The sequence below is a fragment of the Nicotiana sylvestris genome, chromosome 6 (assembly GCF_000393655.2).
Source record: "Nicotiana sylvestris chromosome 6, ASM39365v2, whole genome shotgun sequence".
Taxonomy (NCBI): Eukaryota; Viridiplantae; Streptophyta; class Magnoliopsida; order Solanales; family Solanaceae; genus Nicotiana; species Nicotiana sylvestris.
Genome location: NC_091062.1, coordinates 45,084,487 through 45,098,418, shown reverse-complemented (window position 1 = coordinate 45,098,418; position 13,932 = coordinate 45,084,487). Strand labels below are relative to the sequence as shown.

Here is a 13,932-nt window from a genome sequence, read left to right as displayed (position 1 = left end):
ACTAAACTTTTCCTTTAGTCAGCATTAGGGTTTTAAACCCTAAACTGAACTTTTTCCCTTTAGTCAGCATTAGGGTTTTAAACCCTAAACTGAACTCTTTCCCTTTAGTCAGCATTAGGGTTTTTAAACCCTAAACTGCACTTTTTCCATTTAGTTAGCATTAGGGTTTTAAACCCTAAACTGAACTTTTCCCTTTAGTCAGCATTAGGGTTTTAAACCCTAAACTGAACTTTTTCCATTCAGTCAGCATTAGGGTTTTAAACCCTAAGCTGAACTCTTTCCCTTTAGTCAGCATTAGGGTTTTAAACCCTAAACTGAACTTTTTCCTTTCAGTCAGCATTAGGGTTTTAAACCCTAAACTGAACTTTTCCCTTCAGTCAGCATTAGGGTTTTAAACCCTAAACTGAACTTTTTCCATTCAGTCAGCATTAGGGTTTTAAACCCTAAACTGAACTTTTTCCATTCAGTAGGGTTTTAAACCCTAAGCTGAACTTTTTCCATTTAGTCAGCATTAGGGTTTTAAACCCTAAACTGAACTTTTCCATTCAGTCAGCATTAGGGCCCCAACCCTAAACTGAACTTTTCCCCAGTTGGTCAGTATTAGAGTTTCAACTCTAAAACTGAACTTCTCCCCAGCTAGTCGATATTAGGGCTCCAACCCTGAATTAAGCATTCTTATCTTCTTTCATCAATTTTATGAACTTCTTGGCGAATAATTCACGAAATTTTCCTAGTGAAACTGGGGGAAAAAATTTCGTTCGTTTGTTTTTCCCGCAGGTCTAACCTCGAGCCACACGGATCGAAATGACCCACGAGATGAGTCTCAACTCAGAATCTAAGAAGAAAAAGACAAAAAGAAGATGTCCCGAGATATTCGGAAAGGCGAGAGGCGGATCGTTCAAAGGTTTGATCAAGGTCCCGAGTTCTACCAACCCCGTCCTATTCAGTATCGCAGAAATAAATAGGCGCCTACAACTTGCAAGCATCAAGATTCAGATCGGAGTCTACAAGCAGAATCAGCTAAGACCCAAGATCAAGTCGCAAAAGAATCATAGATAGGAATCTTGTAACTAGCAGTTGACATGCATATAAGTGTTTAGTTCAGTTTCAATTTTTCTTTGGTTGTAATAAGGCGGTCAGTAAAGCAGCGGTGACAACAGCAACAACAATAACAACAAGCATTGCAATCTCATGGTAGTCCCAGCTACCCAAAGTTTCCCGAACTACATTAACCTGATTCCCCTTTAGCCAGGGATATGTAGGAAACCTTTGAAGTAGAGGTTCGGTTAAATCTTTTTCAAAAAAAAAAATGCTTCACACGGAGTACTCGGATAGGCAAAAATCGCTCACTTTATCTTTGCGCGAAAACCCTTCGTGTCTTCGGGCAAAGAGGGGCAGCTGTAAGCACGTGATTTTTGCCCTATATGAGAAATACTCCCAGAAAATGCAAAATAAAATAATTTTCCTTGGTGTGCAATTTTGAGTATTTTTGTGATATTTTTGGATAATTATTTGCATTTGTTTGTGTTTGCTTATTTGTTAAATTAATAAAAAATATAAAAATATGTCGCATTTTGCATGTAGGTTTTCATTCTACAATTGTTAGTAATTAAATTAGTTTTACAAAAATTAAAATTACAAAAAAATAGGCATCTTTTGCATTTTTAGCATTTAATGTCCAAATGAACAATTTTATGCTTAATTATTACTTAATTGTGCGTTAATTGTTATTGGGAGTTAATTTGCGATTTTATAACTTAATTTAGTTCTTAATAATAATTTAAGTATTTTTATAATTTAGTTTTAGAAAATAAAAGAAGAAAAGATAACAAAAATACAAATAAAAATCGGATTGGGCCACTTCTTCAATTTTCAACCCCAGGCCCAAACAATTGTCCACGACCCAGTCCACTTCACACGGGTCGACCCGGTCCGCCCCATTAACCCAATACCCAACCCTTTTCTTCATTTTTTGGTCTAAACACAAAAACAAAACAAAAATAACAAAACCAAAAACCCTAAAGACTAACTCATCCGCCTCCTCTCTTCATCCTCTCAAAACTCCAAGCTCACAACCATGGCTGCCCTCACCTAACTCTTCGTCTATTCAGAACAACCAACGTCACCACCATCCACGTCGACCTCCCCGTCTGCTTCGCCGTTGTTTCGCCGAAAAACCCTCGGCCAAAATGGAAGGAAAACCCATCGCCATGGATGCCATGTTTTGTGTGTTTGCTACTGCTTCATTTTCTTCAGCCTGCTCCAGCAGTGTCACTGTTGTTTGCTCCGTCGTCTCTGAGCTTTGCCATCGTCGTCCATGGCGGCACTGCCTTCCCGCCATTGACGCTGCCCGACTAGTCGAGCTTTCTGCTTGCTCGCCGTTTGCGTTGTCATCAACCAAGCAGGCTGCTTCAGGCTTTGCTTCAGGCTTTGCCATCGTCGTCCATGGTGGCTGCCTTCATCTTCTTCGCAACATCCAGTCTGCACTGCCCCGTCCCCAGCTGTCGCGTCTTTGTTTCACTACTACCCGTCCAGTCGAGCAAGCATCGACGACTCGGGGTGCTGCTGCCTTCTGCTTCGTTTTCAAACGATGCCAAACGACCATCTCCTTTGGTCATTCGTTCGTTCGTCGTTGAGTTCGTTGTTGAGTCCGGGCAGATTTATTCCCATTTGAGGGTTGTCGAAACAGTCCATACAATCGAATTCGTCGTTGTTCATCTCCGGTTAGTAGATTTTCGAGTTTTATTTTTTGCCCGTATTTTGTTTTGATATTTTCGAATCTAAAATCGGCAAATGTTTGTTTTGTTTATCGTTTGAATTAATTTTTAGTTCATGTTCATGTGTTGTTTGTTAAATTAATTTTTCAGATTCCAAATGAAAGATTAATTACTTGTTTTTCATGTTTATTTCATGTTCGTATTATTGTTGAAGTGAATATTTGTTAGTTTAATGTTTGTTAGATTCAAATTGAAATTTAATTAATTATTTCTTCAATTTGTTTCATGTGTTATGTATTTTCCAGAAAATATTAATGTTGTTTGAATCGTTAGAATCCGTCATGTTTGTTGCTAAAAAACAGATTTAAATCATGTTCATCTTTGTTTGAAGTTCATGTTTAAATCCAGTGATTTAATGTGAGTTTATGTTTGTCTTTGATTTGTTAATTTAGTATTTTGTTGTTTGTATTGTTGTGTTCTTGCTCATACATTCATGGTCTAAATTAACTAGGATTGGTTCCCGATATGGTTAATTCATTCCATTAATTTTGAGTTGTGTTGTTCATGGTGTTCATATAATTGTTGTTGAAGATTGTTGAGAAATTGGTCATCTTGATCATATTTTGGTCAAGTTATGATTAATTGAGTGTTTAGAGCTGATGGGGGTAATTTGGTAAATTGCATTGCATTCGGGGGTAGATTTGTAATTGCAATAAGGTCGGAGGGGTAGTTTGGTAATTGAACATTATTTTGATTCTTTATGTTAAGCATGGGGGACAAATATAATGGGGTGGGGTTTTTGATGTACTTGTTTAATATAATGGGGGACAAGACAAAACATAATGGGGAGGAATCTTGCACTTGTTTAATGTAGGCATGGGGGACATATTGTAATGGGTTGGGAATATGGTATTTATTTAATGTAGGCATGGGGGACAAAGTTTAAAATAAAGAAAACATTAATAAGTGGGGCAAAGCATGCCATTGAGGGAATAATTTGGGGGTTGGGAATTGAAGATTTGTCTTGCTATATATAGAGTCATTTCTTGACATTAAAAGAGGACTAGACTTAGAGAAAAAAACTTAGACTTGAACAAAAAGAGAGAAAAGTAAGACTTAGAGAGGGAGAGGATTATTATTTGGGAGAATATTTTTGAGAGTAATACTTTCTGAAAATCTGAAGAAGTGTGGTAGAGTTTTGAAGAAGAGAAAGACAACTTGAACTTCTACTTAAATAAATTCTGTTTGTCTTTTCTCGAGTGTTATTCAAAATCAGTAAACTACTGCATCTTGTATCCATCTCTCTTCTGCTTTGACTGTGATTGCACTTTGGTATTGCTGATTTTTTCAATCCGTTGCTGGGTTATTCTACTGGTTGTTACTGGTTTTGCGGTGTTGCTGAACCTGCTGTTGCCGCGTTATTACTGTTGCTGACTCCTACTTCTTTTGTTCTTGTACTGCTGTTTCCAGGTACACATTTGTACACTCTTGGCTTGAAGCGAAAAATGAAATATTAATCAGGCTCCTGTTCCTGTTGAATTCTTTTGTTTGGATCTGTGTTTGAATATTAATTTTCCTCTCTTTGTATAAAAATGTAGTCGATTAATTAATTAGTAATGAGGCTGCATATGTATGATGTCTTCATCTAATAATGCTAGTTTAAATTACTTGAAGAATAGTTAATCGGCTTTGATATTATTGTGTATCCCTCTCATGTTCCAGCATTAGTAAATAATAGAATATAAAAATGAAAGCAGTTTTTCTTTGTACAAACTCGATCGCAATTTTCCAATCGCATTAGCCGTAAACTAATAACTAATAAGTTACGTTTTCAGCATGTAAATAATTAAGAGATTTTCTTTTATTTTAGAGACGAACTTAATAGAAAATATAGTCACTATAGGTTTATCCTTTAAAATAAAAATGAGACGAGCCTCGCCAAATAAATCACAAACCGCCGGGGTCCTCAATAAAATACATAACCATTGACTAGACTTTGGATTTGGCCGTTTAATGAACCTTCACGGCCTCTTCCTAAAATAACAATACGCTAGTTGTTTAGGCGTACTTTTAATAATTTAACCTTCTTAAACACGGGTGCTACCTTTAATAATTTAACCTTCTTAAACACGGGTGCACATTGATGTGACCCAAATCCAAATCTCAACGGAGTCAAAATGTGTCGACGACCACGGGTGCATTGATTGTGACGTGGTTCGAGATGCATTTCCACGACGTTGCAATTCTATAAAAATAAATGATAATAATAAAAGCGGTTTAAACTTAATAAAAGCACGTAAGTCATAACATGTATTTAAATCAGATATTTAGCCATTATAACAATTTAAGCGACCGTGCTAGAACCACGGGATTCGAGGATGCCTAACACCTTCCCTCGGGTCAACAGAATTCCTTACTTAGAATTTCTGGTTCGCAGACTTCATTTGGAAAAGTCGAAAATTTCCTCGATTTGGGATTCAAGATAAACCGGTGACTTGGGACACCAAAAGCCAAACCTTTCCCAAGTGGCGACTCTGAATTAAATAAATAATCCCATTTCGAATATTGTCACTTAAATTGGAAAAACTCTCTCGCGCATTTAACCCTTCGGGGCGGGCGCGCAAAAAGGAGGTGTGACAATTCATATGTTTTTTTTAATTAATATATTTATGTATTCAGATGTATTATATAATTTCTCTGAAGATTGCTATGTTTTTGGGAGGTTTTTCGGTTGAGAATCTTTTTTATAACTGGAAATACAGAATTTGTGTGTTATAATTGAGTTTGTTGAGTTATATTAGGAGTCTATTATGTTAATTGATTCACTTTCCGTTTAAAAATAGTGTAATCCCCTATATCACACCGTGAATACAGTGGAATACAATAATCTGTCCAGCTGTAATCCCATATTTCACGCCATGAATACAGTCGAATACACTCGAATACAAAAATCTGTCTAGCTGTTATCCCCTGATTCACGCCTAGAAATGCTACTGTATTCATGAATACAGTGGCTTACATACATCGAATACACTCTAAAAAATCTGAAAACATAGCTATAGGAAGTAATATAGTAAATGGTAGCTACAACAAGCTAATAACCACTAAAAATATAGTGGTTACTGAAAGTTTCTCTAAATTAATACTATTAGGTCCAATCTATCAAAGACTCAACCCAATTAAGTAAGTCCATGAACTTCCCAATCTTAAAGACTTTCACTCTATTAAAACTTCCATAGCATATATGATATATACCGATAGGATTTCACACAGAGTTGTAATTTACACTATGTTTGAATTTTATGATCCATAATAGTGTGAAATGTTTAGTCTTTTTATTTTTTATTTTTTTATAAACACAATATTTCCAACAATTTCGAAGTTTTGGTAAAAAACAACAAATTCGTCAGTCCTATTATTACATAGAAGGAGCCCAATATGATAATGTTCAAATCGAAAACCGAACCGAAATTAGAAAAACCAAACTGAACCGAACTTATTTCAGTTCGGTTTTGGTTACTACTTTTACAAAACCAAAAACCAAATAACCGAACCTAATTTCTTCAAACCGAACAGAACCGACCGAACGCCCACCCCTACTTGCATCATCAAAGACTTCATCTGAAGTGCCAATGCATTGTTGTTTAGATCTGCCATTACATCAGATTGCTACTGGATTTTCATTAAAATCAAGACAACTCAAGATACATCACCGGTATATGAATCTCTCTGGTGCAATGCACGTACCAACCCATCGCCATTATTTATTTATACTAGTTGAGAAGTGGATATGAAAATTCCACTTGGGAACTTGACCTTAGCATTGGATGATCCTTGGATTACTGAGTAAGCCGAACAGACAAAGTTTACTATATATTTATATATATATCCAGATTGCTACTGGATTTTCATTAAAATCAAGACAACTCAAGATACATTAGCAATAAGCTTCGATAGCCTGTAGCGTGTGATACAATACTTTATTAGATGCAATATGTTGGGACATTGGTGGGACGATATACAAATGGTCTGACTGCGTGTGAATATCCTGAAGGATGATTATACCTGAACTTCAACCCCGAGTTGCCTTCTCCCAGACGTGTGCAGTGTTCGTGGAAGCTGCTGATTGGTCTTGCAAGGCAGGCATCCCAACGATCAATCTCTGGCATTGTCTCGGCCACTCTATATATCCCCATGGAGTCTGTGAATGCCTGATAATTCAGAACTTCCCCAGACTTTGTTATGCAAAGAACAGCAACCTCAGCACCTGCAACAAGGAAATAACATCACCTTCAGAGATATATATAACAAGAGAAAAAAAGAACTGCTATCATTTGTAGGTTTATTGGCAGCACAAAAAAAAGGATAAGATAGTCTTGCATCGCGTCTGAGTCAGCATCACCAGTACAAGCAATTACATTAATCAGCAGAAATATAGTGAAGCTAATAACCACAAACTTGTCCCAAATTGACCAAAAAGAGTACAAGCACTTTGTTCTATGCCTTCTTTGACTGACAGTTTTGACAAAGAGGCACAGTGAAACATCTACCATTATGAGCTAACACAAAAAGTAAATCCTGCACAATAGTACCCAATGCATGGATTTTATTCCATACAAGTCCAATAAAGAGAATATTTTCCTGCAACTTTAAATTTTGATTGGTCTTTAGTTTGACCTTAATCCTGCCGGAGTACAAACCAGACTAGATTCTAGGCAACAAGTATTAGGTGAAAAGTTAAAACTTTCCCATGAAATGAAGTGTCTAGAACCAAAATTGGGGGACAAATAAGAACTTACCAATTAAAATTCCGTAAAAGAAACACTCAGCAACGGCTCAACATTGTATTCTAAATCTAGCTATAGATGGTTAGGAAAAAGAAAGGAGCTTAAAAGGTGATAGACAGTAGGCTGTTACCCTTCTCACCATCATCATCAGAACAACCAACCATCATGATACGTCCCATGACTAAAATTGACACCATAAGATAAATCCAGTCATGCCCCTTTCATGTGATTCCCTTTTACTTTCTGATAAACTGGGAAAATAAAGTTGAAAATATCGGTAGGTTTTGGTTAAAATTTGAAGCCTAATATGAAAGAGTTATCAATTGGAATTCCTAAATTCCTACAACACTATTTTGACACCTTTATTCTCTAGTCCCATATATTGTTAGCAAATAGCAAACAATGAAAGCATATGAGAATTCAAAGTTCATAACCAAGGAAGAGTAAATGATGAACTAAACAAGGCAGAGTAGCCAAAAAGGAAGCATAGAAGGTAGGAAGAAAGGCTCAAGTAGAGATTACTCAGGCATCAGACATCTAGTAATAACTCAATATGATGCTCTTTTATTTTCTTTTCTACATGATAATATTTAGCTGATGCTTGACATGTGTCAACACGGTGTTCCACTAGTGTGATTGCACTTCCACGCCCTTCAGCCTTTATTTACAAAGTCAGCAGAATTTTTTCAATGGAAGATATTCTAATCCATATGATTCTCAGGAAAAGGAGATAGATTCAAGGTGTAATTTGCATTCAACAACTTCTTCCCCATGAGCACACAATGCATGGGGGCTGCTTGACATTTCTACGTTAATTTGATACGAATAGGTACACTGGATGGAGGGGAAACAGAGGGCACACTTCAGTCCTTTTTCAATATTTCAGGAACTTGTTTTAGTTTGTGCTGCATATAAGTATCGAATATCAAATAAAACAGATAGTCCGTCAGAGTTCAAATCCTATTGGATTGCAGGGAACATGCTATCAGTTTCCTTCTCGATTCTAGATATTCAATTCTCTTAACAATGCACCATAAGATTCTCCAAGCTAAGTTACATTTCTATCATTCGGTGCACCATTTACTAGAAATCCAATGAATCTTCTCACTGATTTTTTTTGTTGCATATATTTCAAGTCAGTTAATAAGAAGAACCCCAGTAATTGGGATACGCAATACTTTAGCTAACTTGTAACTTGGTTCATGAATCTTCTGCCTTAATCCTAATGCTAAAAGGGAAGAATTTCTCTCCTCTTAACAGACAACCCTCACCTCCATAAAAAAGGAAAGAGTAATAAAACAGAAAGGAAGAAACAACTTCTTCTCCCACTGAATTGTCCCATCTTAAGATGATCAGAAAACAACAAATTTTCAGCTAAGCTGAAAGTTTGGAACACTGGTTGGTGAATAGGGTAGAATCACCCCTATCTTTCCCGAAGTTGCCAGTAGCGTAGAGTTCGAAACTCGGTGGATAATTGCCCGCCTCTCTACCCTTCTCCATTTAAACACCAGGTTTTTGTCTGCACCGGGTTCAAACTCATGATGTGTCATGTGTGCCTAATCTACACATCACTGCTCTTACCACGAGACCAAAGCCTGGGGGCTAGAAACACCCCTATCTTTGAGAGAACTTAATCTTAACCATGCAAATTTTGCACTCATCCACAATGGATGAGTATTTAAAAAAAAAAACATGCAAATTTTGCTGATCCTATCACTAAAGTGTCCAGCATAAATATAACAATCATTTAATCAGGCGTTGTAAAAGCTGAAAAAATTTCTGAAAACACCGGACTTTTACTGACGATTTACAACAAGCAAAACTCTCAAAGTAAATAAAAAGCTGAAAACAATCAAATGAAGATAAATGTTAAGAAGGAACCTTCTAGAACATGGTCTTCAGGACCAACAGAAGAATCAGCACAGACATCACAAACAACTCTGCCATGAATTTCACCAGTCCAACCTGTCACTCCTTTTACCATCAAACTTGTAATTGCAGTCAGGTAAAGTACAATTAGTACCTTACTCCGACTTGACTCCATTGTTTCAACTCACTGTCCAATAAGGTTTCTTGATTTCATTTCTTCAATAAAGCATAGGACCGCTGAAGTGTTTTAATCGGGTGGTAGGAAGATGGTTTGACGAGTTTCACGTTTTGTCGGTGACTCGGTCGGTACCTTTGTCGTCTTCTTTTTTTTATTTTTTATTTTTTTATTTTAGGCCTCGAGTCCCAATTTATAATTGAGTGACATATATTATACCATTACATAAAAATCAATTCCGAAAAAAAAATTAATTTTGTAGCGAATAACTGTTATATAAAGATATTGTTATAAAAATGTCTCAATGTTGTACAGTCAGGTATGGGTGTCAATGGTTCGATTCGGACGGTTATTTTATAAAATTTTTACCATACCAATTTTTCGGTCATTCTATTATGTATAACCAAAATTAGACTTTTCTAAATCGTCCCAATCATGTCGGTTTCACTTTGTATCGGTACGGTTCGATAAATTTTCGGTATTTTTTTAAATATCATGTAAAATTCACCAGTAGAAGTAGAATGCAGTAACATATGTTCTTTTAGCAAAACTATCTAGACATTTTTATTGTTTAAAGGTGCTGAATTAAAAAAACTTGAATTATAAGGCTTAGCAAAACTCTCTAGACATTTTTACTGTTTAAAGGCGATGAATTAAAAAAATGAAAGATGGGTAGAGTATAGATCCATCAACTATTCGACAGCAACGTAAAAGATACCAATTAAAAGCAAAGAAAATATAAATCACACGAGTGGAAAGATATTAACCAGGCCGGGACTCAAGAATAAAGTTTATATTAAATATTCAAAAAGATAAATCTAAATTGTATGAAAGGAAATATATTCAATACATTGTAGTTTGTTACTCATAATCGCTAGAACACTTTGTGTCTTGCTAATAAAGATACTTGAAATAACTTAGTTTAAGTATAAGTAGCATAATATATTTTAGGAATTACTACTTTGAGTTTAATAACTTGTTTGCTTGTAACAATTTTCATAATTCCAAGACCCAATGAAAAATTTAATGCTTTATTAGTTTTAAACTTACTATATAAATATCTTTTCCACATATAAAATTTATTCGGTACGGTTCGGTATATTTTCGGTTTATTTTTATAAAATAAAAAATCTACCCTAATTATCGGTACAGTTATAGATTTATATAAAAACCTACGGTTTCTTTAAAAGAAACCTAAAAATCGGTTCGGTGCGGTATGGTTCGGTTGGTTTAGTCGGTTTTCAAATATCCATTGACACCTTTATAGTCAGGCCTCTCTATAACAGCATCCTCATATAATAATCATTCATTATAAAAGCTAAATTTTTCTCGGAACCGATTTTTTATATTATATTGTACCTTTTTATAACAACTTTTTACCAATAAAAGCAATATCTATCTTTATAACAATACGCTTTTTGTAAAATTACCCTTCTATAACATCCATATAGAATCTCTAATAAGATCACTAATAATAAGTTTAAAGATTTTGGCTTCAACCTACTGTTACTTGGACCAAGATAGAAGATTCAATTATTAACCTCTTAGATTGCTTTCAAGGGAAAGCTATTAGGTATCCTTTTGTTGAAAGTTTATATACAAATCTTCGCTAATTCAAGCGTTATATCATTAGTAAGAGACTGAAATCTACGGGACAAGCTATTATTACAAAATTTTGCCATCAATCTTGAAATAATTTAATGTTCTAGTACCTTTAAAATATATGCTTTAGAGTTTAAATCTTTATATATTTAGTTACAAATTTATTAATAATGTGTTAGATTTTTTAATATTTGATTAATTAGTAAAATTTACATATCTTTTAAGTATTTAAATTTGAATAATTTTCTTATCTTTTATATGTAACATTAAAAAAATTAATTTTTGGATAATTTTGTTGTATAATAGCCAAAATATATTTAAACTTCAAATGTTGTTATTGTATAACAACCATTCACTATAAAAGCCAAAAAAATATCGGAACAAAAAATGCTGTTATAGAGAGGTTTGACTGTATTATATATGCGGGATAAAAATACAGCCAAAAGATATAGAGTTACCTTTTGTTGGAATTAGGGTATACAAAAAAAAAAAATCGATAAACGGTACCAAACCGACAATCCGAGTTAAACTGAAAAAAATTCGATCATGATTTGGATTTATTTTAACTAAAAAAAGTCAAACCGAAATCAAACCAACCTGATATTACATTTATATAATTTTTAAAAATATTATATATATATATATATATATATATATATATATATATATATATATATATATATATATATATATATATATATATATATATATATATATATATATATATGTGATAATATGATTTATAAATATTTCTTAAACTTGTTCATAGTTTTATTTTAACATATTATTTAAAGTTGGGGAACTTTCAGAAATGACTATTGTTTGAGGCTTATTGTTGAGCGTAGCTATAATTTAGCTAAAGTATTCAATTCGGATGTATTCGTTCTTATATATTGTATATTGTATTTAATTTCACTATATTGAATTCAATTATATTCAAACAACAAAAAATCAAAGAAATATGGTGTATACCATTTTATTCAATTCGGTTGTATACATTGTATTCAATTCGGCTATATTCATTCTTAACTATTTTACGTTGTATTCAATTTCACTATATTCAGTTCGACTGTATTCAAACAACAAAAAATTATAAAAACAGTGATATTCACATGTATTCAATTCATTGTATTCATTGGTAGGTGCTTTTACACTGTATTTAATTCGGCTATATTCAAGCAATAAAAATTCAAAAAAAGAAAAAATAGGGACCTGCCACAAAAAATAACCTTTGGAATATATAAATATAGGAGAAAATACAACCAAAATAATATGTATTTGCATTGAAAAATATAGAATACACTCAAATTTGAGTGTATTTGTACAGAATATAATATATTTGTATCATTGTATGTGACTGCATAGCAAAGAAGAGAAGAAAGTTTGTCGGAGATGGCTTCTTCCGGTGAAGCAAAACACTTGTATATTGTATTAAAACTAGAAAATGAAGACAGACAATAACTCGGCCAAGTCTGAGAATACACTATCACATTGTATCTACCAAAATCTGGTCAGACGAATACACTCAGATGTGAGATACAAAGAAAGAGAAGAAGCCATGAATTCTAGCATCTCCGATCCATTAGATCCAAATCTGGTGACGACTCCGATCTTCCTCCTCCATTATTTTCATCGTGGGTAATCAACCCATCACGACTTCGAGTGTTAACTACTGAAAGTTGAAAACCTTGTGTGTTTGGGAATGACCTTGAATGTTCAGGATATAGTTGGCTTCAACGAAAGATTACACTAGAGGAATTTGCTCGGCTGCTTTGTGTGTTAGGCTACTGAAAGTTGAAACCCTAGCGCCCATATATACAGTAGGAATTGAACTTGGACTAAAAAAAAAGAGTAAACCAAGTATTTTTGTACTTGGCTATAAAATATAAAAAGTGGCTATAAATAATAATAATTTTAAAGTGTCACGACCCCAATTTTCCATCCTTAGAACAACGTGATGGCACCTAATCTTTAAGACTAGGTAAACCAAACAAATGAGATATTATGACAGAAATAAAAGCTGAAACATGATATAAACTAACAATTCTCATAAATATCTCGATAATTGAAACACAACTGTAATGCTCCCAAAACTCGGTGAGACTGAATCATAAGCTTCTACAGAATATTCCAAAACACCTACTACAACACTGTCTAACAAAGGAAACAACAATATTATAAGGATAACGGAATGTGACTCCGAGGTCTGCGGATGCGAGCAGGTATACCTTGAAGTCTCGGGCAAACAGAATACTAACGTCTAACATGAGCAGACGTACCTCGATCTACACAAAAAATGTGCAGAAGTATAGTATGAGTATACCACCATGGTACCCAATATCAATCCTAACCTCGGTAGAATAGTGACGAGGCCAGGTCAAAACACCTACTAGAACATAATAAACACAATAAAAATATAATAACGGGAAGTAATGGAAGGCGAAGAAATAGCTGATACAAAAACAAGTTACTAACAGAGACTAATGCCGGAATAATAAGCATAGAGATAACATAAAGGAAGCGATTAAAGAGAACCACCAAAGTCACCAACAGATAAGGCAAGGAATAATAAAAGCAACAAGAACTATCACGACCCGGAATTTCCACCATCGGGACCGTGATGGCGCCTAACATCACACTCGCTAGGCAAGCCAACGTTAGAGTTTTATTAACCATTTTCCTTTACATTTCCTTGATTAAAAATTAACAAGCTATAACAAGTAGAAATAAATGCGGAAGTAATTAAATAAAATAAACGCGGAAGTAATTAAATAACTTTTTT

General features: G+C 34.3%; 1 protein-coding gene across 1 annotated transcript; it reads right to left on the bottom strand.

Moving 5' to 3' along the window:
- Nucleotides 1-6,564: 6,564 nt before the first annotated feature.
- LOC104219982 (uncharacterized) lies at nucleotides 6,565-9,673 on the bottom strand. The gene is made up of 2 exons (XM_009770749.2): nucleotides 9,386-9,673; nucleotides 6,565-6,984 (listed from the first exon to the last, which is right to left on the bottom strand). The coding sequence occupies exons 1-2, from the start codon at nucleotides 9,546-9,548 to the stop codon at nucleotides 6,701-6,703; spliced, it is 447 nt and encodes a 148-aa protein (XP_009769051.1). The 5' UTR covers nucleotides 9,549-9,673; the 3' UTR covers nucleotides 6,565-6,700.
- Between the last annotated feature and the right edge of the window lie 4,259 nt (nucleotides 9,674-13,932).